Source organism: Aspergillus tanneri (genome assembly GCF_003426965.1).
Source record: "Aspergillus tanneri strain NIH1004 chromosome Unknown AapTan_3_pilon_pilon_pilon, whole genome shotgun sequence".
Lineage (NCBI taxonomy): Eukaryota > Fungi > Ascomycota > Eurotiomycetes > Eurotiales > Aspergillaceae > Aspergillus > Aspergillus tanneri.
Genome location: NW_022984630.1, coordinates 1,575,981 through 1,603,720, shown reverse-complemented (window position 1 = coordinate 1,603,720; position 27,740 = coordinate 1,575,981). Strand labels below are relative to the sequence as shown.

The 27,740-nt window shown below is 47.5% G+C and overlaps 14 protein-coding genes across 14 annotated transcripts; 7 read left to right on the top strand and 7 right to left on the bottom strand.

The window, feature by feature from the left end:
* Positions 1-128: 128 nt before the first annotated feature.
* On the top strand, positions 129-641 carry ATNIH1004_004328 (uncharacterized protein; the record flags this gene model as incomplete). The annotated part of the gene is made up of 3 exons (XM_033568998.1): positions 129-216; positions 274-376; positions 467-641. The coding sequence occupies 3 exons, from the start codon at positions 129-131 to the stop codon at positions 639-641; spliced, it is 366 nt and encodes a 121-aa protein (XP_033427804.1).
* A 90-nt stretch (positions 642-731) lies between these two features.
* Positions 732-1,304, bottom strand: ATNIH1004_004327 (tetratricopeptide repeat protein; the record flags this gene model as incomplete). Its single annotated transcript, XM_033568997.1, has 1 exon — positions 732-1,304. The coding sequence occupies one exon, from the start codon at positions 1,302-1,304 to the stop codon at positions 732-734; it is 573 nt and encodes a 190-aa protein (XP_033427803.1).
* An 898-nt stretch (positions 1,305-2,202) lies between these two features.
* ATNIH1004_004326 (uncharacterized protein) lies at positions 2,203-2,502 on the bottom strand (the record flags this gene model as incomplete). Its single annotated transcript, XM_033568996.1, has 1 exon — positions 2,203-2,502. The coding sequence occupies one exon, from the start codon at positions 2,500-2,502 to the stop codon at positions 2,203-2,205; it is 300 nt and encodes a 99-aa protein (XP_033427802.1).
* A 1,358-nt stretch (positions 2,503-3,860) lies between these two features.
* Positions 3,861-5,110, bottom strand: ATNIH1004_004325 (uncharacterized protein; the record flags this gene model as incomplete). Its single annotated transcript, XM_033568995.1, has 4 exons — positions 3,861-4,308; positions 4,367-4,802; positions 4,859-4,895; positions 4,943-5,110. The coding sequence occupies 4 exons, from the start codon at positions 5,108-5,110 to the stop codon at positions 3,861-3,863; spliced, it is 1,089 nt and encodes a 362-aa protein (XP_033427801.1).
* Positions 5,111-5,766: 656 nt separating this feature from the next.
* On the top strand, positions 5,767-7,729 carry ATNIH1004_004324 (uncharacterized protein; the record flags this gene model as incomplete). Its single annotated transcript, XM_033568994.1, has 6 exons — positions 5,767-6,048; positions 6,116-6,385; positions 6,450-6,591; positions 6,641-7,065; positions 7,128-7,311; positions 7,368-7,729. The coding sequence occupies 6 exons, from the start codon at positions 5,767-5,769 to the stop codon at positions 7,727-7,729; spliced, it is 1,665 nt and encodes a 554-aa protein (XP_033427800.1).
* A 762-nt stretch (positions 7,730-8,491) lies between these two features.
* ATNIH1004_004323 (putative DNA mismatch repair protein) lies at positions 8,492-11,270 on the bottom strand (the record flags this gene model as incomplete). Its single annotated transcript, XM_033568993.1, has 3 exons — positions 8,492-10,365; positions 10,414-10,808; positions 10,864-11,270. 3 exons carry the CDS (start codon positions 11,268-11,270, stop codon positions 8,492-8,494), a joined length of 2,676 nt encoding a protein of 891 aa, XP_033427799.1.
* Positions 11,271-11,982: 712 nt separating this feature from the next.
* pfa4 (putative palmitoyltransferase with autoacylation activity Pfa4) lies at positions 11,983-13,097 on the top strand (the record flags this gene model as incomplete). Its single annotated transcript, XM_033568992.1, has 4 exons — positions 11,983-12,141; positions 12,193-12,492; positions 12,556-12,634; positions 12,691-13,097. The coding sequence occupies 4 exons, from the start codon at positions 11,983-11,985 to the stop codon at positions 13,095-13,097; spliced, it is 945 nt and encodes a 314-aa protein (XP_033427798.1).
* A 72-nt stretch (positions 13,098-13,169) lies between these two features.
* Positions 13,170-14,098, bottom strand: ATNIH1004_004321 (class I SAM-dependent methyltransferase; the record flags this gene model as incomplete). Its single annotated transcript, XM_033568991.1, has 3 exons — positions 13,170-13,671; positions 13,732-14,015; positions 14,066-14,098. The coding sequence occupies 3 exons, from the start codon at positions 14,096-14,098 to the stop codon at positions 13,170-13,172; spliced, it is 819 nt and encodes a 272-aa protein (XP_033427797.1).
* Positions 14,099-14,660: 562 nt separating this feature from the next.
* Positions 14,661-15,839, bottom strand: ATNIH1004_004320 (uncharacterized protein; the record flags this gene model as incomplete). The annotated part of the gene is made up of 2 exons (XM_033568990.1): positions 14,661-15,489; positions 15,568-15,839. 2 exons carry the CDS (start codon positions 15,837-15,839, stop codon positions 14,661-14,663), a joined length of 1,101 nt encoding a protein of 366 aa, XP_033427796.1.
* A 1,626-nt stretch (positions 15,840-17,465) lies between these two features.
* On the top strand, positions 17,466-18,326 carry ATNIH1004_004319 (DUF202 domain-containing protein; the record flags this gene model as incomplete). Its single annotated transcript, XM_033568989.1, has 3 exons — positions 17,466-17,817; positions 17,979-18,262; positions 18,321-18,326. The coding sequence occupies 3 exons, from the start codon at positions 17,466-17,468 to the stop codon at positions 18,324-18,326; spliced, it is 642 nt and encodes a 213-aa protein (XP_033427795.1).
* Positions 18,327-19,120: 794 nt separating this feature from the next.
* Positions 19,121-20,403, bottom strand: ATNIH1004_004318 (wax synthase family protein; the record flags this gene model as incomplete). Its single annotated transcript, XM_033568988.1, has 2 exons — positions 19,121-19,553; positions 19,607-20,403. The coding sequence occupies 2 exons, from the start codon at positions 20,401-20,403 to the stop codon at positions 19,121-19,123; spliced, it is 1,230 nt and encodes a 409-aa protein (XP_033427794.1).
* A 557-nt stretch (positions 20,404-20,960) lies between these two features.
* ATNIH1004_004317 (uncharacterized protein) lies at positions 20,961-21,396 on the top strand (the record flags this gene model as incomplete). Its single annotated transcript, XM_033568987.1, has 4 exons — positions 20,961-20,975; positions 21,040-21,110; positions 21,164-21,250; positions 21,303-21,396. 4 exons carry the CDS (start codon positions 20,961-20,963, stop codon positions 21,394-21,396), a joined length of 267 nt encoding a protein of 88 aa, XP_033427793.1.
* A 1,028-nt stretch (positions 21,397-22,424) lies between these two features.
* On the top strand, positions 22,425-26,212 carry ATNIH1004_004316 (uncharacterized protein; the record flags this gene model as incomplete). The annotated part of the gene is made up of 6 exons (XM_033568986.1): positions 22,425-22,627; positions 22,676-22,703; positions 22,763-23,404; positions 23,450-24,022; positions 24,733-24,816; positions 24,866-26,212. 6 exons carry the CDS (start codon positions 22,425-22,427, stop codon positions 26,210-26,212), a joined length of 2,877 nt encoding a protein of 958 aa, XP_033427792.1.
* Positions 26,213-27,091: 879 nt separating this feature from the next.
* Positions 27,092-27,613, top strand: ATNIH1004_004315 (uncharacterized protein; the record flags this gene model as incomplete). The annotated part of the gene is made up of 1 exon (XM_033568985.1): positions 27,092-27,613. One exon carries the CDS (start codon positions 27,092-27,094, stop codon positions 27,611-27,613), a length of 522 nt encoding a protein of 173 aa, XP_033427791.1.
* Positions 27,614-27,740: the final 127 nt, after the last annotated feature.

Here is a 27,740-nt window from a genome sequence, read left to right as displayed (position 1 = left end):
CCTGTCTCTCAGTTTTGGTGTATAGCCGGTTGTGTTTTACACGTATGGGGAGGCTCTGCCCTGAGAAAACTTTGCAATGCCAGGTAGTAAATCCACGCAGAAGACTGGTGTATCCCTCACTGGTAGATATGACGACCAATTGCCACGTCCAAGTACGCAGGGTCGGTCAGATCAAACGGCTCGGCGTGCTTGAAAAGGCCTTCCATTGTCTTTGGGGTATACGGCAACCAGTCTAATTATATGTCCAGGGTTTTCTGATGGATTCCATGGTAGTTGTTATTAACGCCCTTTTCGCTGAGCATGCAGCTGCCCCCGGAGCCCCAGAGAAACTTGTCCTTCAGCCTAGAAGGATCCCCGCGATCATCGTTAAGAAGCGGTACGCGGCTGGATGAAATCTACCAGGCATTACTGGAACTTTCAACCTTGCCTACGGCCGCTACATACCTTCACGACCAGTACCAGACAGAAACAAGGTGGCCACCCAAGACGCAAAAGCCATTGCCGTGATTGCGGGTGTAGGTCATGGCACTGGTGCGTCTCTGGCGCGCAAATTCACCACCACATATCCCGTGGCACTGCTGGCTCACTCGCACCCCAAGGTCGCTTGCCCTGGATCCAGTATAGGACCCCCAAGCAGTTGACCGTGCGGAGTGTAGTTATATTATTGCAGCCAACACACTTCTCTAGTCTATCCGGCGCATGTAGGAGCATTTTCTCCGCCTCTTACAATTTTAGAGCATGCCTAAATTACTCGTCGTACAGAGCATTGGCAGCTTTTTGCGGGTTGACACATCTTCAAGCTGCAATGCACTGTCAAATGTACTCTCGGCTTTCCTGAACCTTCCCTGCTTCATAAAGAGGATTCCTAGGTGGTTCAGTGTAGGAAGGGTGGATTCGCGAGTCGAACTATGGACCTTCTTGAATCCTCTGTAGGCGTGTTGGAACATCTGCTTCTCCTTGTCCCACTTGTCCAAGTTCATATATGCAACACCCTGATTCTCCGCGATGTAAAGGCCAGTTTCAGACATTTTAACGGAGACTTTGTCCTTCTCCAGTGCACTTAATGCAGATTCGAACCGTTTTATAGTTTGCAACGGTTCCCCCTTTTCGAGGTAGAGAATGCCAAGCCTCAGGATGCCTTCTGGCGCGAACTTGTTCTCGGATTCTTGTAAAACACCTTGGAATTGTCTCTGAAGACTATTATTCTGGCCCTGTTTGGAAAGGTGCACTGTGGGAATTTCGGCTGACGTAAGAGCTTGCAAGGGCTTCGACGTTGAGGGTTGTCTCTGCTGAGATTGACGCATCCACCGCAAGGGGTCGTTTAGCTGTCTGTGCTGCGATATGAATTCCATAGTTAGGTGGGGTTGCATGGAGGGCTCTGTTGGTTGAAGTTTTAGGATCTGTCCAAGGAGTTTCTTTGCCTACCGATCTGATCGGGCGGACTGAGCGGGAGATATATGTCGAAGACTGTATGGAAGAGAACTTGCTCATTCTGGAAGAATGATTGGACTTCCGCTCCTTCATGTTTTAGTGAGGGCTGCAGTGGCGTATTATCAGCCGGGAGGAGAAATCTGTAGGGCGTCACAGATAACAATTCTTTCGCCCAACAAGCAGCTGTGGCCGTTGCATATTCCTGCCATTGCTTCGGATTATGCGAACCGGCGTAGTTGCTTATCCCTCGAATAATAAGACAGGGAAATTGGTCCATCAAGCCTGCGGCTTCCATCTCAAAACAGAGAACGCCTAGTTCCCGCGCTATCGAGTCCCCTTGCGGCCATGCTTCATGACTTAATTCCCGGAAGCAACGAGGCTATGATGGACTTTTGGCGCTTGACAAGTGCTATGATTCCGCGTGACCAGCTGGCTCCGATCGATCGCATATATTGTAAGATTTATCTGTGAGGGTATGATCCTACTCCACTTTGAACAAGAGATCATGCTTCTTGCCAGGATAAGTGAAGGGGGATGGGGTTGGATTCCTCGCAACTGCATCTTCCAAAAGTTCCGTGATCTGGGCGTTGCCCTCCATTACCTCGACTGTACTTTAGAGGCTGTTGTAAGAAGCGTTGGCGAGGACTTATTTAGAGCACCTGTTCGCTTAAAGTGGCCCTCCGCTTCAGTTTTACCGTAGTAGTATTGAACGACACCACAGTATGTGTCAGTTGGATTGCTCACCACTGCATCCCCAAGCCGAATATCAATCTACAGGCTTGGAACGCCTCCTCCTATGCCCACGAGTAGAAAGAACCGGATGTTAGGAAAGGTGCAGTTAATCGATGCTGTTACGGTAGTGGCTGACGTGCGGCTGTAGATCCCCATTGGGAGACATGCGATCACCGTGTCTGAGATCGCTCCAAGAGTATAATTGTTATTGACATTAAGTGGTAGCGGCAGGTCCTCATGGACCTCATCCAGAATGGCCTTCGCGGCAGCAAGCTCCAGTGACAGGGCGCATATCCATCCAACGGTATATGCATGGGAGAATGGTTTAGCCACTAGCATTATTGGAGCCAGGTACGAAGCCGAAAATTTTGATAGCTGTTATATGTGGATAAGACGGTTCGTCAGGGGGCCACTAGGTCACTAGCAGCATTGACTGTGTTCACTGCCGGAGTGAACTCTGATTGATCTGCGATGGCATGATCAACCTCAGTCACAATTTGAAGAGACTCCTTATTTCCATCACTAGAAGCCCATTCCCCGAGAACTGCCAACTCGGATGGAACAGAGATCGAAACAGAGATGGAAAGAAATGGACGTCATGAATATCCCCGTCATCAGCTGAACTGAAGCTAATTCTGATCTTGTCCGGTGGCGTCACGTGCATGCTGCTATCAGAAACAAATAAAGATAATGTATTGCTATATTAAAAAGGGGTACTACTATTCAGTATCTTTAGGGTATGCTCTAACCTTTTGGAATCAGGACTTCTAACTTAACTATTATATAATTTGTACTGACAAGGTTCAATAAGCTAGCTCTAGTTTGATTCGAGAAGGAATTAACTTGCTATACAATTAAATTTATCCAATACCCTCTCTACAGAGCATATATTTAGTAATCTATCCCCCGTAGATATGTATATTATAGTCTAATCCCTTTGTAAGTTTGAATTATTCAGGGCATTCTTGGCTCATATCCCGACTGACGGTGCTGGACGTTGAAGTGGACGTGAATGTCGACCCACCCCGCTGGAGTCGACCTGTTATACTGCTGTGGAGATTGATATGCTATTATTTCTTATCCTCGTGCTGTTCTCAGTGTGTATACAAAGGGAGAGCTATTTATTTATTTATTTTTCATGCTTGGATCTAGGAAACCCAACAATGTGGAGATAAATGGTATATTTTCACTTCTCATTGAATGGGGAATGGAGGTAGACTTTAATATCATGTGCTCTTTACCAATGTGGATAGGCGTTTACTATGCTTCATTACGCCAAGTCCCAGCACGTAAGGCTGAGTCATAAATAGTATACGGCTCAGTCGTCTAAGTCGAGCTATGTGGTGCGGATGACCTAGTGAATCTGACAGTGAGTGGACGCAGACTGAAACTAGTAGAAACTAAGACGGCAGACGGATCTAGTGGTGGACATTGTCTAAGGGTCGATTAAAGATTTTGTTCGTAGTGTCGTAAATTATTCTAATTATTCAATCATAGTGTATATTCTACACGTCCATAGGAACCGCTCCGATGCCATATCGAATAGAGTTTGACTTCGAGCCGTCCTGCCGATCGCCAACTGCACGATTTCAACCCAAACAAACAAACGGTACAGTCACACATCGTCGAGCCCCTGAGCCATGGATGTAACGTAGGTCTTCTGTATTTTCTGTACTCGACTTTATTTGCGATGTCCGTCAGGTTTTATTGGTGACCCTCGCCGGCTCTATCTGCTGAAGCTCGATTTTGACCTCCTCGAGAACTTGAATGCCATGTGATGAATGTCGTAGCTCGTCTCGGTCTACCGTGGTGGAGGTTGTCACGTTGCTATGGTTCTGGTGACTGCCGCCGTCGCGGATCAGCCACGAGGGCTGAATCTCATTGTATTCCGTCGATCGGAGCCACGGCTTACTTCCCGAGCTCTGGCGGTTGGGCGTCAAGCTGGAAAATCTGAGAAATCGGCCAATATGGCCATTGAAAGCCGACTTGAGAATAATCCGCATAGTCGGAAGACAGGTGCAGACAATGCCCACGGAAACTTCAATGATGGACCACATGAACCCACGCGCGTAGTCGTAGGTGACGTCCCAGTTCCCTAGAGCCAGCATGGATAAGTTGAGTCGGATGAGCGCGGAGGCGCAATCACTAAGATATAAGTTAGTGTGGATTCTCTCTCTCTTCTATCGGCATCAGGTATATGTACAAGAGACCAAGGGCAAAAATCAACGTTAAAGCCACTTTCCGTCCTAAAGGGAGCTGCAGTTTCCACATCATGGGGATCGGCATAAGCCAGACGGCCAGATCTGTGATAATATTGACGACCGCATACCCAATGGCAAACTGCTTGAAAGGGAGACATTTCCCCTGCCCGGTCCAGAACGCATGGATCGGAGTGCAGTTAAAAATCCCCAGGAAAGTCATGATAATCGCCCACAGGCTGACGACTGCGCCCACGACGTACACAATGGTAATGAACTTGGTCGATACAAAGATTCGTCTGTAGAGGAACAGAAGCGAGAGCTTGACGGTCGGAGGGGCCAGAATATAGACGATTTGGAAATAGTAGAGTAGGTCCAGGAACTTTGGGATGTGGTCTTCTGGGAGCGCAGCCCTGTGTTTGCCGAGTCCGTATTGTCTGCCTGGTAACGATTGTGATCAATTTGCGGTCCGCATGCGTTCATATGGGAATACTTACAGGCAACAAACAAACCATATAACGCCCATAGTAGGAGCTGTCTCGGTCAGCCCTGGCTCCAAATAAAGGAAACACTTCCCTTACCAGGGCAATTAAAATTGTCCAGTCATCGGCGCCAAATGCCAGTTTTCTCAACTTTCTTGCATAGAATCTACCAATGACGGCCAGGGTGGCCAGGCTAATGAGTATGCTATTCACCACCCATAGAGACCGTCCCTGGTCCTGATTCAGCGAGGCATCGTTGGGCGGCATATGTTCTCTCTGCCGCAGCAGCCTCTAGCAGCGTCTGCCAGCCCTGTTGGAAACGCTTTGATAAGAGTATATATCCTGTGTGCATGCCTAGGAAAGACCCGAAACCAGAGCAGTCTCGCAGTGTCTTACTTGGTGGCTGCTGCCGCGCTATATAAAAATTAGAAAATCCAAGAACATAGATCCACATAATTGGGCAACAGGGGCTCTGTGGATTTGCAGGGGCGTGGGAATCTCCCGACTCTAGAATTCGTGCTGACTTATTGGTGGTGTCATGGGGCGGAGTCGGAAATGCGGATTCAGGTTGAGACGATTTGAAAAGATCGGCCTGGGTTTGACAGGGATAGAAATCCTTTTTCTCCTGCTAATGCATGCTATGATTTCGTAGTCCGTCCTGGCGTTACAAATGCCATTGTTCCCCTCTTAACTACTGCACTATCGTTAACAAATTACCAAATTGGGTCCACTGTTGGTCAGCGTAGTTGCATAGCGTGACATTAGCCAACGTTAGGATAAATTGTAAGAGTCGGCGCTGCTGTTGCTGCAATCGTGCAGGGACAAGAATTGGCGCTTGTAGGAACCAACTTCCACTTTTTTTTTTTTTTTTTTTTTCCAAATTTTTGCAACAAAGATCGGCAGTACGTACTCCCCTAGACAAAATGACAGCCTCAAAAACAGAGCCTTCGTGGCAGGATATCGCCAGTGCGGTTCAGGCAACTCGTGATAAGTCCTTCGAGCAAGTACACCCCGAGGTTCCTGTACTACCCGAAGCGCTACCAAGCAGGGTAGTCGATATTCCACGTCAACACCTCTCACAATCAGAGGTGGAAATCACCGAGAGCTCTGCCGAGGTCCTGGTTGCTTCTCTTGCTGCGGGAAAACTGACTGCAACGGCCGTCGCGAACGCCTTCCTTCGACGTGCTATTATCGCCCAGAAGCTGGTGAGCTACTTGTGCAATTATACTTAAAACACTTCCGTCCAATCTAACCGCATCTTTCTCAATTCAGACAAATTGTATCTATGAACTTCTCCCCGACCGTGCCCTCGCGAGGGCTAAGGAACTAGATGATTTCTTCGCACAGCACGGCAAACCGACCGGACCGCTGCACGGATTGCCGATCAGTGTCAAGGCACACATAGGAATTTCGGGAAAGGATAACAGTGCAGGATTCGTTGGCTGGGTGGGACGAACAAGCCCAGATGATGCCAACATTGTCAAGATCCTCTTGGAGGCTGGTGCAGTCGTATATGCAAGGACCACCGAGCCGCAAGGACTAGTAAGTTCGACAGACCCAACACGTGCAACGCGAGCGCCATCGCACTAATACAGAGCTGCTGTAGATGGCGCTTGAAACATGCAGCAACATCACTGGGAATACGCTCAATCCGCATAACACCGCGCTCTCCTCTGGCGGCTCGTCAGGCGGAGAATCAGCGCTACAGGCACTGCATGGCAGCCCCCTGGGGATCGGGTCAGATATAGGTATGTCCCTTACCGACTCAATTTGTTACACGATTAACTGTAAGTGTAGGCGGAAGCATTCGTTCCCCGGCCGCCAACTGCGGTCTCTATGGCCTGAAGCCCACCGCAGGTCGGCTGCCTATCATCGGAGTGTCAGCATATGTGATGGGGTGTGAGACCATTCTTGGCACACTGGGGCCACTATCCCCGACTCTAGAAGGAATTAGTCTCTTCATGAGGACAGTACTCTCTGCCAAACCTTGGCTCAGTGATTCATCGTTACATCAGATTCCGTGGCGCGAAAACGAACCCTTGATCTATCAGAACGAAAGGAAGAAATTGACAATAGGAGTGATGTGGGATGACGGTGTCGTCAAGCCAGCACCTCCAGTAGCCCGAGCTCTACGTGAGACGGTCGACCGATTGAAAATGGTTGACAACATTGAAGTCATTGAGTGGAAGCCATATCAACAAAAGGAGGCTTTGGAAATCCTTGTGAGTGCCCCCATAGCAGTTTTCAGTTGTCAATATATGCTGACTACCTCATCCCAACGAAGACGAGACTGTATGCTCCAGATGGTGGCAAAGCATTTGCCGAAAACCTGAAGCTCTCCGGTGAACCATACCTACCCCTGCTCCAGTGGACACTTCGTGATGCTCCCGGTATTGAGGAGCTCAGTCTGCACGGCGTCTGGGACTGGACTATGAAGCGGGAGGTCTTCCGCTACTCGTATCTACAAGGTTAGCTGTCTCGTCTTGACCCTACTTGTGAACCGATAATGTTGACATTTATTCAGTGTGGAACTCTGTCGCTCCAGAAATGGATGTCATTCTTTGCCCTGCATATCCCACACCTGCACCACTCCTCGACACTTCCCGATACTGGGGATATACGTCTGTCTGGAACCTGCTAAATTATCCGGCTATTGTATTCCCTGTCACACGAGTCGATGTCGAGAAAGATGCAAAGGACCTGACATACACCCCACGGAACGAGTTCGATAGCTGGTGTCACACGCATTACGATCCCAAGAAGCAGAAGGACGCCCCTGTTTCTTTGCAACTCGTGGCTAAGAAATTTGAGGATGAGAAGGTCGTGCAGGCATTGAAGGAAATTAAAGAGCAAATTGGACTGCCATTTATTGACTGCTTGAAGTAGGAGGGTCATTGCTTTTGGAGATGAAAGTATATTCCAAGCAGAATTGATCATATAAAGCTCATCATCAAGCTTGGAGACATGATATAGATGAATGAAAGAGGATATAAAGATGTAAACTTCTCGGCTGATGGAATCCGCCACGAGAGAAAGTGAGAAGGATGTAATTTCCTTTCTTCGCTGGGGCCACAAAACCAGAATCTAACCCCAGGATAAGGTTGTTAACGTCTGGGGTAGAACTCCGCAGCCAGGATCCAGCCTACCAGGCAGTCATAGTGCGAGTTTCTTTCAGCGTAGCAGACCTTACTCACACTGTGATGCTTTGTTGGTAGACAGAAAACCGACACAATTTTGTAATCTATTGGGGAACCATCGAGCGGTCAGAAGGCGTCGATACAGAGCAACTCTATGGTGACCTTAGTCCCAACATAATCGGGCTTTAAACTCTAACTGGTCTGTTTAATCCAGGATCAGGATCTTCTCCAAGATACAGGACTCGGTGTTTTAGCAGTCCAGCAAAAAGTATGGTGACAGAATCAGGATCAATAAGGATCGGTCCATATATTGTGGAAGCACATTTTGTAGGACAGTAATATTTATTAGGCGAGACATAAATCGTTCATTCGTTAAAAGGGTAAGGGCTGCACCCATTACTATGCTAGCATCAATATCGCCGTTAGGAAAGGAATAATTAACAAAGATATGCGTGCGAGGCAAATTAAAGAGTATCAGAAACAGGTGCTGCTATGAGTCGAAGTATTAGTGTCATGGATTCTCCTCCGAGCGGAGTAATGCAGAAAAATTAAACTGCACACTCGGTAGAGTTGATCCTTCTTTGGACTTGTATTTGTCTTCAATCATTGAATACAATCGATTTGCCCACGTTTCAGTGAGACCTGGCTCGAGGTCGGATGTGGCGAAAGATTCAAACTCGACCCCGGTTCGAGTATATAAATCCGGAGTATATGTTATTTTGAACAATTTAGACATCAGTGACATATTTGCAGAATGTTTCAACCCTATACTATGCAATTCTTGGTCCTCTGGGATTGTCTCAAACGGCAATTTATTGGTATTGATATGACGAACACTTGACTTTCGAGATATATCGCCCCGTTGGTGGCTCTGACGACGCATGAGGTATGATCTTGGATCAAATGGGCTCAAGTTGGATTTCGATGTTGCGTTTGAGAAGGCTTGTTGCTTCATTCTGCTATCTGATAAAGGAATCTGCGGATTTTTATCGCCATTGGCAGAGTCTAGTGTCTCAGGTACAGGAGCCAATGCAGCTCGAGCAGCAAGGTACCTGCTGAGGTGTGGGGATTTAAAGCCCTTAGAGAATGAACCATTCTTGACATTCTCTCGTCTTTTCTGGATAGCCTCCTTCTTTCGGTTCTCGAAATCAAGCGCATCTTCTAGTCCAGCCAGGCCAGATTTTGATAGTTGATGCAGCCTAGCTGACCATTGTTCAAGAACAGGCTGTTGCTGCCTCTTTCCTCTTGCCCGTGAGTCAATATTCATTTCCCTAGGTCTCTGTGATTCTAGTTCGGAGGATGACAAGGTATCTTGTCTATTTACTGAAGGATCTGGAGTTGATAAACCCGGCGGTGCATATTCAGTTTCCTTAGATGGTTGTTCAAATTTCTCCCGCGTTAGTTCAGTTAACAATGGCTGATCAGCTTGATCCAGAGGCTCGTCTACCACTGCCCAAGGTAGAGTGGCCTGGGTGATTTTTCCAAACCAAGTATCCAGTGCGCCATTGCCATATCGCTGTTTGTCACGGTCTCTAGATGCGTTATCATAATGCCCATTTCTTCTCTTAGTTGGAGAAACCTTAGATATCTGTGAGGTTGTGGTTGAGGCTGGGGAAATTGAAGAACTGTTTGGGGACTCCGATGGAGTAGGCAAAAAGGAGCTCAGCGAGCTCTTTCGCGGCGCGTCTCGTGACTCCTTTCTCTTTTCTCCGGGGCTCCTAACAGGATGGCACGTTGACAAGCGGGCGCCAGACTTATTCAAAAGATTATGGCTGCCCTGAAGAATTGGGGTGTTCGGTTTTGCCAGCGACCACGGATTTAAGGCCTCTTGATCACTAAGATCTTTTTGCACCCCAGCGTTTATGGCTTCGGGTATTTCCAAATACTCTCGAGACTGAATTGGAGAGTTGGAATGGGCTTGCCGAGTCAACGAGCGAGCGGTTTTAAATGGACCTAAATATGACCCTGTATTCATATCGTTGTATAGCGTGGATTCATTGCCTTCTCTTCGAGCCAGGAGCAGTTCAAATCGATTATCATTTGGCGCCTTCCTATCTTTCGGGGGTAAACGTTTGTCACTGGAATTTCCTTTCTCGCCATACGTAGCTCTAAAGAGATCCTCCACGATGGAAAGGACTCGTTGGGGATTTTCGAACAACACATCGTCTTTGGCTGGTTCTATATTCACATCATAACTTGCTTCAGGACACCGGATTTGCAGGCACAGGAACGGATTCGCTGTTGTCCGGGATGTCTCCCCGGACGCAGCCGTGCGTATATATGATTTGTAGATCTTCACAATATCTTGGCCAATTCCCAGGGTAGAGGATATAGGCCTGCCATCGATACTGAGGTATTGGCCTGTGTTATTCATCTTCGTGAATTCTAGCTTCGTCAGCCAGGCTATCTCAACGTACGAGAGACTATAATTACCAGAATTAGGACCTGGAAGTAGTGAAACCAATCGATAGTCTGAAACAGTATACTCAGTTCGCAGCTGATCAGCATCCATAGATTCTTCAGGGGGCCATTTCTTTTCAATGCAGTTGGAGGCGACATCAGTACCAGCAACCTTCAATGCTGCATCCATAAGTGTTGCGCTCTGCCCCGGAGCATAAACCCAATTATTGTTGTCAGTCCTCGCCTTAAGGATTTTTAAGGAAAGCCTTTTTGATGGATAACACATGGCATATGATTGTATCATTCTCTTAATTTTCGCAATAGTCTTAGCAGGATTTTTCAGAGAAGCTTGTCTCCGAACTGGGATATATCTGAATAGGTCGGTTATTCGAACAGTAGTGCCCACAGGGTGCGATGTACGTTCAGAACTTTGCATAAATGTGTCAATATATGTCACTGGGCCACGGGGGCGTGTGTAAATACCTAATGAGCTCTCCTTTCCTTCCATATTTGATGGACGAGCCAACTAACTCTGTCTCAACCCTGGTGAAGATATTCACACCTCCAGACACTTCAGCAGCACTGGCTAGAGCTTCGCCTCTAAAACCAAGAGTCTTTCCCCCGACCTTCGCTAGATTTTCCAGTGTTTGTATTTTGCTAGTGAAGGTGCGTCTGCACACGAAGGCATGGCCATTGGAGGGAATGCCATGCCCATTATCTTTTACCTGGACCACATCGAGCGTGTTTTGAGAAATTTCAATACCTACAGATGTAGCGAAGGCATCCAAGGCATTGTCTAACAGTTCCTTCACGATTGAACACGGGTCTGAGATGACAGACGTGGAGCCGATAGCTTGGACGGCCGACTGAGGAAGAGCCGTGATCGACATCCTCAAACTCAAGACTGTTGCCGTTTGCTATCTGTTTAGTGAGATGGCTATGATAAATTTATATAAGTAAAATAAAATGAAATAAAGGCGTTATATAAATGTGGCCTGATAGTATTTCCCCAGGATGGTTTGTTGTTGACGGAACAATTTGGCGGCCAAATTATTTCCACGCACTCAATGGCCACATGAGCTGAGTCAGCATTCCGACGTGTTCCTTCCAACAACGGAAAGAAAGAAACTACACCTACTTTTAGTTGACCGACAATTTCCATCCCAGTAATCGACCTGCAGACCAGGATGAAATGAGGCCAAGATGTTATATTCTTCGTTCTCGATATCGCAGCTGGCGATACCTTCAGTCTGTGTGCTGATCTCTTTTCTTGCCTACACTTCGCAATACTTCTTTGTTCATTTCGAAGCTTCGCCTCTCAGGAAAACTGAACTATGGCGTATCAACATCTTCGCTCTATGCATTTGGGTGTGCTACTACCGGTCATGCACCGTAGACCCTGGGCGCATTCCCAAGGACTGGAAGCCCCTAGATAGTAAGCAACTGGAAGCCGACCATTCCAGTGGCCGACAGAGATGGTGTCGTAGATGTGAAACTTTCAAACCACCGCGAGCGCATCACTGCAAGACATGTAGAAGGTCAGCTTACTGGGATTACAGGTAACTCATTATACTGACTCGAAGTTCTAGGTGCATTCCCAAAATGGACCACCATTGCCCTTGGACGTCGAATTGCGTCTCGCATTTCACATTCCCTCATTTTGTACGGTTCCTCTTCTATGCAGTGACGGGAATGAGTTACCTCGAGACATTACTCTTTGAAAGAGCGTCCATTGTTTGGGCTTCGAGGAAGTTACCAAGTGTAAGAAAACAGACCGTCCAGGCTGCGATCCGTGAACTAATGATGCTAAAGTACCTGGGCCCAAGTGTAATGCAGCTGGCACATCTCTTCATTCTTCTTGTATTGAACAGTTTGACGGTCTTTGTGTTGCTCATTCTTTTGGTTCGGACACTGTATAGCTTGGGTTCGAATACAACTACGATCGAATCGTGGGAGATCGAGAGACATGAAACGTTAGTCCGACGAGCACGGCATTTTGGTGGCTACCTGGAAGGACCAGGTGGCACCAGCGTGCGTATAAGGAAACAGGAATTTCCATATGATATTGGAATCTGGGCGAATATCAAAGCTGGAATGGGCGATAGTGGAAATGTCAGTCTACTATGAACTTCCTTCGACCTCCCTCAGATTGATATCTAACATCACTGTATACAGGTCATCAGCTGGTTTTGGCCACTTGCAAGAACACCTGACCGCACAACCGGGCTACAGTACGAGGTGAATGACTTTGAAGGTTGATATTCTCATGATTTCTGTCTCATTTTTAGGCTCGAGTCTAATGTAGAGCAGAACCAGATGTTTCGTGGCCCCCTCCAGATCCAGACCGAATCCCAATACGCTCGGGACGGTACAGGCCTAACGAAATACCCATTGGATCCGGTAGTTTTGGACGCGATGAAATCGAGGCCTTCAAACGTCGAAAAGCGGAAGACTTGAAACGCCCAAGGTTTAACTCTGGAATCCAACGCCGAAAACGTTTCCATAATCGGTTTGGCAAGGATCTGAACGATGTTGATCCATTCCATCAGATAGAGAGAGCTGGGGATGATGACCATGATGATGGCGAAGAAGCCTGGAAAAATGCTGACGGAGAACGGTTACGTGATTTTGGCGTGGACGAAGACATCGAGTTCTATGACGAAGAGGATATTCCATTGGGCATTCTACTGCGACAACGGGCCCAAAGGCATCACTGAGCAACTAACATAGATTGATTATTTATATACGGCGCAAAAGAAGTATACACAGAAAGTGGAATTTCCGCGTCATTATGGTTTTTTAGCGATTCCCCTTAGCCGCACATATCCTAGCCATTGGCTACCGTCCTCATGTCGCGTTACTACAGTCTGAAGGACCTCACATACCTGCTGGACTACTGCCTCACGTTTTTCAGCAGGAAGGACATCCAGGAATGGAGCACCCATAAGTCTGACCCAGCCTGCCAGTCCTCCATTTGCTGCATCGGTAAGCTTTGTTGGTCGATATTCAGTCTCCATCTTTTCCACTTTGAAGCCTATCTCTTGCAATTCATTGGTCATCCATGAGACTGATGGGAAGAACCATGGAGATGTTTTCCTTGCTTTTTCGATTGGGATGCCTTGTTGCACAAGCGCAAAGATAAGTGCAGTGTGCACCTCAGAGACATTTCCATGTCCGCCCATCTCAAACACATATGTTCCACCCTGCTTGAGACAGGCGTATATGGCTTTGAGGGTAGACATGCGTGTGGATTCATTCCGGAGAATCCAATGCAACGCCGCATTCGAGATCCTATAGGAGCGAGATACATGTATTAGTAGTGAATTTTTAAGTTCAGATTTCAATTCTTACACTTTATCCCAGGTTCCGTTGACAATGGACGATTCTCTGTCCAAGTAACAGCAGTCCACCACACGGAACTCCGCCTTTGGGCCGCCATAGTCTTTTGTTGCAGATTCAATCATGGCGGGGGACGAGTCCACGCCTAGTACAGTCTCCACCGCAGGGATAAATGCCTCTGTGAACTTTCCATCACCGCAGCCTACATCCAGGATCTTATCTGTAGGCTGAGGGTCCAGAAACTGTAGGAGTGTTTGAGCCAACTTAGGCACAAACGATGCGGAGGTCGAATACGCCTATCATTACTTAGCACGACGTCAATCTACGTTCTGCAACAATGAGATACCTCAGCGGACCAATGATCTTTCGGTTGGGTCATTGTCAGACAAGAGTAAGAGATAAGCAGTGAATAATCGAGTCTAGAAACTCAGATACGATGAAATATTATTCTTTATTCCTGTCCAGGAAGACTTATATATACCTTTCCTGAGTAGATGCTGATGTAACTAAGTAGTGGTCTGGGAGGGCCGATGTCGGAGCCAGTGTGGAATTCAGCAACAAAGAGTTGCCAATAGCGAGTCGCAGGATTGGATTAATAGCTTAACAACGCTTCGCTGCAAACATAGTTACCAGTAGCTAGTCGGGCGAGTCCGCCACGTATTTTATTTAAGATCTGTTAAATTTTTTTCTAGCCTATAGTGCAGTGTTATTATACAACTAACTGTATTTAAAGTTCTCTCTTTGCAATACAGAGGTGGCCGACTCGCCCGACTAGCTTACCAGTTACGTTTACCTTTACGATCGTATAGAACTAATTAACCAGCCAAAACCAGCCAAAGCTAGCCAGAGATCTAGTTTCTAGTAGAAGCTTGACAGCCCAATCAATGAATATAACAAACTCTACAACCCAAAGAATCCATCACGGAGAGCCACCGTATAACTCAAAGACCCTTAAACTCAACCCAAGTCTTCATCTTCTCCCTAACATGGTCCCCATACACAACCGCATCCTCCTTCCCATCTACATCCCTCACAATACATTTCTCCCCGGGTTCAAAGAAAAACGGGACACTGAAACGGCCTATCCCTCCACCCTCATTCTTTGATGTAGCTTCCGGCCTCCTCACCCGATGCATGGTCGCTACGAATCTTCCCCCGGATACTTTCGCCATGAGGTCGCCGATGTTCACGACGATGGAGTCAGGGATATACGGGGCGGGGACCCATCTTCCTGAGGAATCACGGACCTCGAGACCGCCGGTACTATCTTGGTGAAGTAGGGTTAAGATACCGGAGTCGGTGTGTGGTGTGCAGCTGAGTTTTACGTCCGAGATTGATTGGGAGGAGCATCCAAGCACGGAGTCCAGCTTGGATGATTGATTTGGTTCTTTCTGTGGGTCTGCAACAGTCGAGTGTGTTTCGGGTTGCGTGCCGTCGCCATCGTCGTCATTCACTGATGGAGGAATGGGATAATGTAGTAAGCGAAGCGTACTTAACGACGCGACCAGGTAATCAGTAAAATAATCCTCCGATTTACCCAACGACACAGCAAGCAGCGACAAAAGCCGAGACGATAGACTTTGCAGTTCCGAGTAGAGCTGTTCTAGACTCGAACGGCCTGTGAAACTCCCAGCGTCGGGCCAGATATTCGGCTCTGCAAGGTTGATTTTCACATCCGGACCGGGAACAACATTGAGAAGATGCGGAGGACCGATCTCCAAACCTTCTTTGAGATTGTCTGTGGCAACGTCTGGCTGCGTGGGGAAGTATCTACCTATTATGAGTAAATCCAGTCTTTATGACGTGGTTACATGGACGAATTTTTAACAAAGGTGGGGGGGGAACTACCCGCGATATGTATTTGAATTGTCTTTGTTGAAGCTCCGCTTCGCAATACTCATTTTGGTTTCCGTGGGAAGGGAGAAAAACTCCCTGGCCATGGAAAAGACCTCATCTGGGGTGAAACTCAGTGGAGAGTTTACAAGGTATGCGAAACCGGTGGTTGCGAAGACATGGTAGAGACGGTGGCTTAGGTCATGGAGGGATTGCGCGCCCAGAGAGGACTTGGTTTGAAGCGGGGAAAGGTCGACAATGGGCAGCGAGGAGAATGTAGTTGACATGCTGTATTTCTTTAATATCAAATATAGGTAGGAGGGTTGTATATATATAGTAGTTACTAATAATACCAATAATAATAATAATAATATAAATATACTGTGAAGCAATGTGCCTCTTTTAATTCCACATTCTAAATCTAGGAGCAGGATCAAATGATGCGGGGAATGACAATTTCAGTAAATGCTCGTCTGACACTGCATCAACTTTCCTCTCTGGTGGATTCGGTCCGGTGGATCGGCATGGTTCTGACTGGACTAGCATTTTGGATAATATAATAAAAGATTGAGATAAACTATATCCTGTATCCCTGAGATCAGAGGACTACAGATGATAATTATTTCCACATTGTCAGACTATTGCCACACTTCTATTGTACCCAGTTTGGTATAAAATATTCTAAAATGGAAATACTATGAGTAAAATCACGTAATACATGCACAGCATTAGACAGTGTAGGATGTGGCAATAGCCCCACTGCTGTGGTAGCTGTAGTTGCCAACAAATAAAGAGAAATCAACTGCACAGCTAATCGTGTATGTATTGCTGAATATATAATGGCGATGCATTGTTGTAGGATTATCATGTACCAGACTCAATAGTCCTCTTATAATATGGAGATTATATTTGCAATATTGCAATCAAAATATCACTAGGAGAAATTCTTGGGTATATCGCAGACTATAAAAGAAATTGAACCCAGCCAAAGTAAATCGAGGAGTATAACGGTAAAGAAGCAAGCACATCCGAAGCATACGAAGCTACCTGATGGTTCTGTGATATATCACTGGTACTGTTATTACGGAATACTTCAACATGTATGTACCCCGCTGATGTTTATTTCTAGTAGGAGTTGTAAAAAAAGCAGGAGGAAGTGATGAGATTATCTCCTTGTCACTGTCTGGGGACAATATCGATCTTGGGATAGTCTTTTCAACGAATTATTTCGCCAGCCAGGATGATATCTCCATTGAAGCTCCAAACGGCGTCTTAAGAATATACGACGATACTAAGACAGACTTGGGAAATATTGCTCGGGTAGGGTGCCGATGGATAATACCAAGTACTAACATTAGCAAGCTGATTTATATACCATGTTAGCATCACTTTTGCTCTAAGTGTGGGAGGTAGGTTTTGTGTGTGGTCTAAAAGAAGAGCATCAGGGAGAGAGGGCATGAATAATAAGTGGACAAGCTAGGATGTCCGAGCGCAGCCGATCGGATTCTCGGAGACAAGCATCGATTGCGCCATCGCGTTGGCGTTATGACAGGTCGTTGATTGGCCCTGGGGACGTCAAGCAAGGCAGTAAGGAATTAGGGCAGCCTTATAGAGTATATATAAGTTTATATACATGGTTCAATAGATAGCATCAATGTAGCATTGTCTTCTTGACATCGAAAACCTCGAAGCAATCCCCGCGGGGAGCTATGACACATCGATTACTTTTGTTCGCTGGCGGCGGGACCCCCGACCAGTCGCCAGTCGCCGACTCGCTGCAACCAGACAAACCGAAGTCCCTCACAATGGCGTCTGCCTTAGGTATTCATTTTGTTCCCGCACTAGATCATCTCTATCATCCATCTCTACGGTCGCAAATGAGGCCTGAGTATCGATGTCTTTCTCCTTAGAAAATGGTCGACCGGTCTGATCCTCCTGCTCAATCTGTCGCTGCCAATTCAACCTCATGTTTCCAGTCGGACGATCCTCGGAGTTTCCCGGAGACGAGTCGCCGCGATTTCTACCAAGAGCCCCAACGAGAAGCACTGGAACTGCATGAGATTGAAACCCACGAAGACAGGACCTCGTCCGCTTCCATTTCTTCCGGGGAGTATCGAGTGAGCACGCATCGGACGGGGTCTAGTGCCAGTCAGCGCACGGTGCAGAGTCGCGCGCCACGCAAGGGGTTCGCAGGGAGGATTGAGCGATTCTGGACCCGCAATGTGGTCCTCACGGTGCCCCAGAAGAGCAACAGAGATCATTTTGGTAAGTCTGTATTTTGCCGTATTATTCTTTGCTGGGGGGGGGGTGGTGCTTGGATCGCCAGCACACCGTCTTTGGGATTGTTTTATCTCCATCTTATTGAGTGTCCCGATTCCAACTCCCATCTCCCATCAATAGCATCTCTGATTATGATGTCTACACAGCACTTGAGCGAACGTTCTTAGCGTATATCCGTACATCTGTTATCCTAGCGATGCAGGGCGTCCTGGTTGCACAACTTTTCCGCCTGCAACATCTCTTATCACCAAATACCAATCTAGGATACTACAAGGTGGGCGTTCCACTGTCGGTGGCATGTCACTGCGTTGCGATCGTTGTCGCTCTGATGGGAGCACATCGTTTCTGGAAGCAACAGAATGCTATCGCTCTGGGGACTGTATACAGCGGTGGATGGGAGTTGAATTGTATAGGGGTTTTGATAGGACTGGTACGTTTTTCTTTTTGGTTTGGACCATTTCAGTTTAAGATATATTGAGGACTGATAGTACTAGGTTATTCTAGTGACTTTTATCTTGTCGATTATTATTACAGTGAATATCGAGTCGAATGAGCCATGAGGATAACACACACAGTTGGATATATCATGAATCTCTGTACATATAATGTGCACATAATTAACTAACCTAATGAAGGCGCTTAACTGCTTTTCAAGGACCTCGTGATCGGACTCAGGAGCCGTACAGTCGTCGTGTCTTGTGAAGAGCGATAGAATGGACTAGGATATAAGGAAGATAGCTTAGATCAGTGTCAACGGGCAGTCGAGGATATTTCCTGTACCCAGTAGCCGATTTGGGACTAGCGAATCGAGATTACAAGGACATTGCAGGGACATATTGTATACGTGAACCCACGTGGACTACGTTACCCATTATGTTGTGGAACCGTTTATTTATGGGCGGTATTGTTTGGAGAACTACTCCATTTGATATCACTTATATTCTGCATATAGAAACATTAGTCAACGGAGCATAGTGAGTGTCTACAACTGTGGCACAAGCCACACAGCCAATGGGTCTATGATCTGCCACACATGAACATCCAGACGACTTTGATCAGAATGTTCATGATATTGGTGGACAGTATATTAACGTCCACTCCAGTTGTATACTGAGCTCACACGGTCGGACCTTTCGATAGAATCCCTTGTCAAATATCTAATCTATGGCTGGACACGGAATCGTGATTCCCTAGGTACATTTATATCCCCTGAGGCCTTGCAAAATTTCTAAAGCACTGCCTGGTCTAATCTATAACCTACCCGCCCACCAAAGTACCCTATATTAATCTAGATAGGTCGACTTTTAAACATCAAAAAAGGCGAAAACAAAGGCGTCCCATCCCGAAACAGGGCAAGAAGCATCGGATTAAGCCAGACCGGAGACACCCACAGGAGAAACGCACAGACCCAAATGTACCCTGCTACACGCTGCATAATTGGGCTCACCTTCTTCACATGATCACGGAACACGGATTGAAACGCATTCTCAACAAGAATGCCCACAGCCTGGAGAAAAAAGAACCGCAGGGCACCGCTGTCGTCCAGCGATATCCCGAACGCCACGTCCATACCGGTATGAAAGAGCCCGGAGAGGACGAAGGCAATGACCACCCGCGGATAGCGAGCCCACTTAGAGTCGCGGGGGATACGCAGCAGGGAGGACGTGATTACATCTGCGTTGGATGTTAGGAGCTCACGTAGGGTTTGATGCCATGCGGTTCTACGAGGGTTAGTACCGTTCTTGGGTAAAATATCTGGACGAGGACGACGTACCCCCATAATCGTCGTAACGAGTATGCCTCTGTCAGAGAGCTAGCAATCGGTGGCCATTCTACAGGATCATAGATGCGTCCAGCCACAGCCACGATAGCCATCAAGTTATACCCCGCGACAATAGTCGCTCTACAGACGACACCAAACGAGATGACGAAGCACATTTGGATAATAGCCCTACGAGTAGAAGCCGCATATACCCAAGGCAGAAGCACGGAGTCCCGATGGGCTAGCCCACCAATAGCACCAGGTAGATAGGGATCATTCGCATCGATAATAAAAAGCGACAGAAACACGACGGCGACGCATAATTTCATCACACAGACGAGGAGAAACTTCCCGCGCGTCGGGACATACCGGGGATTCGACTCGTCGAAACGAGGCAGTTTTGCGATCTGCCAGGGGGTGTTTATGCGACGGTAGTTGAACGCGATGGCGAAGGACCAGAGATGTCTGTTCGAGACGGTCCTTGGGCGATTGGTAGTGGAATGAGGTAGATGCGTATTTTGTTCCCATTGTATTTGGTCCTCATATGCGATACGTCTCCATACTAGCAAATCCATGGCATTTAAGACGTTCACCCAGCACATGGCTACCAAGGGACCTCCGGCTCTCGTATCACTCAGCGCCTCGTTGATTCGACATTGAAAAGAGTATGCCAGAGCCACGACGATGACTGCAGCTGCGGATCTCAGAGCTGATTGGGACGGCGTCAGAGCCACGGCTAATGCGGTGACGAGTTGCACGCAACCCCATTGAGTGATGGGGATAAGCCAGACATCCAACCCGGTAGCCATCAGGAATGTGAGGGTGGATGGGAAGGGGAAGAAAATCGTGTTTCGTAGGACACATCTGCTTGAGCTGTTAGTAATCTAGAATACTGCGCTCTGGCTCATGTGTTGATTGGTGGCAGCTGCAATACGAGCTGCGCTATTGGCGCTATTGGCGCTATTGAGGAGCTGGAATGTGGTTGGCCAGGAAGATGTGGATCATCTGTAGTGGATCATTATTCTTATACGTCATATCCTTATTTATTAGCTAGCCTGAAGATTATCCCCAAGATATTGTACAACTTCATAGGGAAATCCACATTGTGCAAATGCTGAAATAACGACCAACAGCCCAATATCAGCCTCAAGTAATACAGATAAAAGGAGAAAACCACGGTTCACTGCTCATCCCAAGGCATTTCATGACCATGGAATAGAACGTGATGACCTCATCTACGATAAATGAAACTCTAGAAAGCCTCGAAGGTTTCTACCAACCCTATAAGTAGAACGATCCGCTCTCTCTACTCAATCTAATTTTACTAATTTCCATACCACTACCCAATGATGAAGAAGCGTCCACCATGCCTAAGGATCTGGTCGGCATCTCTCCCTCCCTCACATCACAAGCAGACAAGCGTCCTCTGTGCTGATACGATCTAGACATTCAACGTCCACTACACGGACGAGTTCTCGCACAATTTCTACGGCGACGGGAAGAAACTCGCCGGCAAGTACGTCCTACCTACTGCACCATGAGATGAGAAGGCGAGGCTAATGGGACAAGTATGCGTGAGATCTACCATGATCAGAATATTGAGTTCCCGGATGATTTCGACTCGACGATGACAGTGCCGCCGGTTCATTTTATGCAGTATGTATTCTTATTATGGTCTTATCTGGGTGGGAGGAAGCTGATGATGTAGGGTTTCGGCATCGGATGATGTGGATGTAGAGAAGTTGAAGGCAGTTCATGTTCCTGCTGGATTGGATGTTGAGATTCATGAGTGGCATATGTGATGTAAAGTGTCATTATTATCTGAGACTGTATATGAGATGAATGTAGAGTTCGATGTATTAACATGTCATTAGTCTGAGTCAACTAGCATAGCTTCATTATAAGATCCATGTGCTCTAGATTGATAGCAATACCTATCGGATACAAAGATACTGAATCCATCATACGATAGATGCAACCTTGTAGATTATCCTAGATATGAGACTATCTAAGACATCAATCAAGTATAGCAATCAAGTATAATACTCCACAGCCTTAAAATCCTCTGCCTGAAGGTTGACGAGGTCGACTTATCGACTATAGGATATGAACCAATTGAGCCATAGCTCGATGTCATACTGCTCTATCAACTTGTCTATGATCAAGTATAGCTCTTGGTTAGACCCTGCACCTCACACAGAATGGTAATAGATATGCGCGGACTAGGTAGGCAGAACAATACTACAAACTCTTTATCTTAATAAGTTCATAATGCTGACCACCCCTACGGATGACCAGCTGATTTTCCAATAGATCAACCCAAAAATATGAAGGCCTTCACCTAACAATTGTCTAATATCGGACAGCTAGATACAAGGATCGCGAAAATATCAGGTATCTCTAGATCATGGAAAGCCCCAGGACGACGACCACAGAGAGACTGGAGGGCTTCTTGATACATGTCCGGTTGTTTCTGCCCAAGTGACAGCCGAGCCATAATGTAAACACACATTTAGGGATTCATTGATATATCTACAGTGATAGGCTGTATAGTCGTAGATAAATGGAAGTAGAATACGTAGCATTCCTGAATCTACACCAGCCATGTACGAGTAACGCGACCGAAAATCTACCTCTAGCCCGTGAGCTAAACAGGCTCTCAACCGGCTGTACACTTAGTATTCTTGAATTTATAGATGTAAGTCATGAGGTCATTGATTGTCCGACGAAGTACGTCATTCCGGAATATCCGTCTATATGATAAACAACCTCCCATTTCCCATGCAATTCAACACCAAGGTCAGAACGAGTAGAAAATCACAGAGACAAAATGGTTCATCTTTCGAAAGTTAGAAAAAGCACGCGACGTCATCCTCGCGCGAGCGCGGTCGTTTCCGACCCCTATGTATATGCCACGCGGTTCGCGGCAGAAGAGCTGCCGGAACATGAGATGGCAGAGAAGGAAATGCCGGCTCAAGTAGTGAAGCGCATGATTAAGGATGAATTGAGTTTAGATGGGAATCCTCTTCTGAAGTAGGCTTCACTACCTATAAACTATCCATTGGATGCTAACGGGCGCAGCCTAGCTAGTTTCGTTACCACCTACATGGTACGTAACTGACCGTCTAAAATATCTATAGCATCCTAATTATATATACATATGTATAGGAGGATGAAGTCCAGGAACTCATGACGGACGCGATGAGCAAAAACTTCATCGACTTCGAACAGTACCCACAGACAGCACATATCCAAAGCCGCTGCGTGAACATGATCGCAGGTCTACTGCACGCGCCGACGACCAACAGCGAGGACAACGACAACGAGCAGGACGCGATTGGCACGTCGACAGTGGGCTCCTCGGAGGCGATCATGCTGGGAATGCTGGCGATGAAGAAACGATGGCAGAGCCAACGCAAGGCACAGGGCAAAGACTCGACGCGGCCGAACATCGTGATGAATAGCGCGGTGCAGGTTTGCTGGGAGAAAGCGGCGCGGTATTTCGATGTCGAGGAGAAGTATGTCTATTGTACGGATACGCGATATGTGATTGATCCGCAGATGGCGGTGGATCTGGTGGATGAGAATACAATTGGTATATGTGCTATCCTGGGAACGACGTATACTGGACAGTATGAAGATGTCAAGGGGATCAATGATCTGCTGAAGGAGAGGAATATCGACTGTCCGATCCATGTCGATGCAGCCAGTGGGGGATTTGTCGCTCCGTTTGTCAATCCTGAGCTGGTTTGGGACTTTCAGCTGGAGAAGGTTGTGTCTATCAACATCTCGGGACATAAATATGGACTGGTAGGGTCTCTCCACGGTAGGGTAATTTCTTTCTAATGTCGACAGGTCTATCCCGGCGTCGGCTGGGTATTTTGGCGCGCACCGGAATATCTCCCGAAAGAGCTGATATTCAACATCAACTATCTAGGCGCTGACCAGGCCAGCTTCACCTTGAATTTCTCCAAGGGCGCGGCCCAAGTCATCGGGCAATACTACCAGTTGCTACGGCTGGGTCGAAACGGATACAGAAACATCATGATGAATCTCACGCACACCGCGGGTTACCTCGCGGAGGAACTTGAAAGGCTCGGCTTCATCATCATAAGCGAAAGTGGAGGCAAGGGTCTCCCTCTGGTTGCGTTTCGACTACCCCCCGATGAGACTCGACTGTTCGATGAGTTCGCTCTGGCTCATTCACTGCGTCAGCGAGGATGGGTGATTCCGGCCTACACGATGGCGCCGCATAGCAACCAGCTGAAGATGATGCGAGTCGTGCTGCGAGAGGACTTCAGTATGCATCGATGTAATCTGTTGGTTGAAGATTTTAAAATGGCGCTGCAGAAACTCGAAGCCATGGATAAGAAAATGGTGGACAAGATTAGCACGTATGTTTATCCTTTGACTGGTTGCAGTATCAAGGTAAGACGATTAATATTATTGCAGATATATTAAGACACATGGGACCAAGATGCCCCATAATCCGTTGTACACAAATGAGAAGCACTCGCTGCAAGGGAAAACGGGAAAGTCGCATCCAGTGTGTTAAGGCATATGTATCTTCAATGATGTAGATGCCATTTACTGCGTAACTCGTGTGTTCGTCTATCAGTGCAGGACAGATCTTACGTACTCTATTCCTAGTTGGTATATTCGATGGCTCATGAATATCAGCGGACTTAGAATGTAGAAAGATGGAGAATACAATGGGACACGCACAGACTGCTGATTATTGCTTTCATGCGATGTTCGGACGATCTTCTGATATATCCGATTCAGGCCGTGACATCAGGATCGCTGGCAATAGTCTGGTTGACGGCACAGTAGCGGTAGGTAACCTTGCAGGCAATAATGTACGCCACGTCTATTAATGCTGGTACATAAACCTTCTATAGCATGTTTCATGGATAACGCAGTGTCCTACCGAAACGAGTTATAGGATGAATCATTTGCCTTGACCGCTCATAACGAATACTCTATACTCCGTACGGAAGAAAAAGTCAACTCAGTCGTCCATAGTTCGGCGTGGCGTACAGATCATATCCACAGTGATATTGATCAATCCGAATGGACGAACAGATTCGTATATCAAGCTGGTCTTCCCTTCCTGTATTTGAAATTCTTGAACCTAGTGTCTCGTCATGCGACTGTTGCCAGTACTGGCCCTACTAGGGCGCTGCCATGTGCAGGCCAAAGGAGTCTTTGCTCACTTCATGGTAAGCCTGCTACATCTCAACCCAGAATTTAATTAATAATACTTCTCAGCTCGGAATTAGCGACAAATACACGCCCGATGACTGGCGTCAGGACATCTCCGCCGCGAAAGCAGCGAAACTAGACGCATTCGCGCTGAACATCGGCTACAGCATGAACGCGCACCGGCTTCTAGACGACGCGTTCACCATCGCAGACGAAGTAGGATTCAAACTATTTCTATCCCTGGACTACTCAGGCGACGGCCACTGGCCGGCAGACAAAGTGATCAGCACACTACTGAGTTTCACAAACAAAACAGCATATTACAAACACCGCGATGACAAGCCATTAGTATCGACCTTCGAGGGCGCCCAAGCAGCAGGCGACTGGGACGACATCAGACGCAAAGTCGACTGTTTCCTAATTCCGGACTGGTCATCGTTAGAGCCAGGAGTGGCGCTATCTCGCGCCAACGTCGACGGGCTCATGAGCTGGAAGGCCTGGCCGGACGGAACGCAGGATCCCAGCATCACTGAGGACAGGAAATACATAGATGCTCTGGCAGACAAGCCGTATATCATGCCAATCTCGCCGTGGTTCTACACCAACATGGTACGGTATGATAAGAATTGGGTGTGGCGCGGCGACGACGTCTGGTACCAGCGGTGGCAGCAGGTTCTGGAGATCGATCCGGAATACGTGGAAATTATCTCGTGGAATGACTACGGCGAGTCGCATTACATTGGACCCGTGCACGAGCGGAGTCTCAATGTGTTTAGTTACAGCCGGGCGCCGTTCGACTATGCAAAGGACATGCCGCATGACGGATGGAGAGCTTTCCTTCCGTACGTGATTGAGCAGTTCAAGAGTGGACGTCGCAAGGACGTCACCATCGAGGAGGAGGGACTAGTGGTGTGGTACCGTGTCAATCCATCGTCTGCGTGCTCGGATGGAAAGACGATGGGGAATACGGCGTCGCAGTCGCAGAAAGAGATACCCCCTGGGGAGGTGTTAGAGGATAAGATCTTCTACTCGGCGTTGTTGGAGTCGCCGGCCGACGTCTCGGTGAGTATCGGCGGGACGAACAAAACCGCGACGTGGAGCAGCACGCCGGATAGAAAAAGGGGCATTTATCATGGGAATATCCCAACAGAGGGGAAAATGGGTGACGTGGTGGTGACTCTGTCACGGGAGAAGACGTTCCTGGCGCAGATGAAAGGACATGCCATTACGAATAAGTGTGAGAGCAACTTGACGAACTGGAATGCGTGGGTGGGAAATACAACCGCCACGGGGGAGATGTCCAAGTCGAAGTCGTCCTCGTCATCTTCATCTGACGACTCGTCGGCGATAAGCATTGGGGTGTCGGGATTGACGCCGATGGCGATACTCTGGGTATTGTTGAGTCTAGTATAAGTCATGACGAGTTGATAGTCCAATATCAGGCGTAATATCTAATGCCTCAGCTGGATTTGAATATGATCTACGGCATCTCGACCAAGCTGAGACTTATATGCTGAGACTTATCTGCGAATCAAAGGCCAGGAAAGCCATCAAATGTCTCTGCAGACATTGGCTGTCTAGAACCTCGGCGGATAGGCTACCTCGAATTGACAATCAACCCACGGTTCATCGGACAGGCTGATCTGGTTCGCCGAAGCCTTGCGAGGGTATTGGTCGATGAGATTTAAGTTTGCCGTGACAGCCTTTGAACTAGGCGATTGAGTGCAGATGAAGCCTGCGTCTGAATTCGGAAATTAGAGTAGATTCGAGGATGCTATTCCTGTCCAGGGGTTATACTCGGATAGCCGTCAATATAGTTTGCACATCAGAGATAAATATCCGACAGAGTCTATACAGGACTGATTCTACGTAGCTCCCACGCAGATGAACTGAATCCCGATGCCCCAATCTCCATTGTCGAGTCACGAAGCAGGATCCCAAGTCAATGACACCTTGAAAGTCAACATTTTCTTGCCACCCTCGATATTGTCCGGGACGAACCAGTCGGGAGAAGCGTCTGTGCCATCTAGATCTGTGCCGAACAGACTTCACCCACCGATTTCTCGGACCTAGCCGGGGCTGTGGCGATGACATGGACCAGTGACAGCGTGGTGGGTCGTGCAGAACCACATCTACTTGAGAAGCAGAACTGGTCTTGCACCAGGAGATATAAGACAGGACAGGAACTGACTTTGGATTTTCTTGACTCTGTAATTGATCACCGCAATCCAGGGCCTAATACTGGTACTGAAGTCATTGAACATTCAGAGACATAGAATATATATAGTCAGAATGCACGGGTCCATCGAAACGCTCTTTCCCACGCTCCTTCGTCAAACCTCACGAACTGCATTATCACGACGATCCTCCTCACCAATGCCCTGTCGAATGGCACTTCTCTCTCGCCAAAAACTCGACAAAGAAACCTCAACCAAAAGTCCTGATCTGCGTCGTTGTCTCGGCCATAACCGGATTCTCCGCCGGTCGATGGAAATCGCCCACGAAGACATGAAGAAAGCGATGATGACGATGCGAGTGGACGACGGCCCTCTCGATGCCAAGATGGAGACGCCGCCGATGTCCATCCTTCGAGACCAGATCGCCAGTGCGCTCAAAGCCGTCGTGCGACGTCGGATGCCGAGTGATCACGACGCAAAAGCAGTGGAGTTGACTCGTGTCGAGTCGAACGGTCCTCAGTCGGGGGAGGCGCCGTCGGTCAAGACAGCCTCGGTTTCTTCCAGATCACGCAGATATGCGGCGAAGTTCACGTTTGGGCGGAAGTGGGAGCCGTCTCCGGTTCAGTTGGTGACTTGATCTTCGATTTCCTGATGTTTCTGCAACTTGATGTTTTGTCTGGATGGAATGTATTCTTGAGCATGGCGTACGGTGTGGGTTATGACTGTATATATGCATTGTCTAGCGTTTGTTATCACAATCTTAG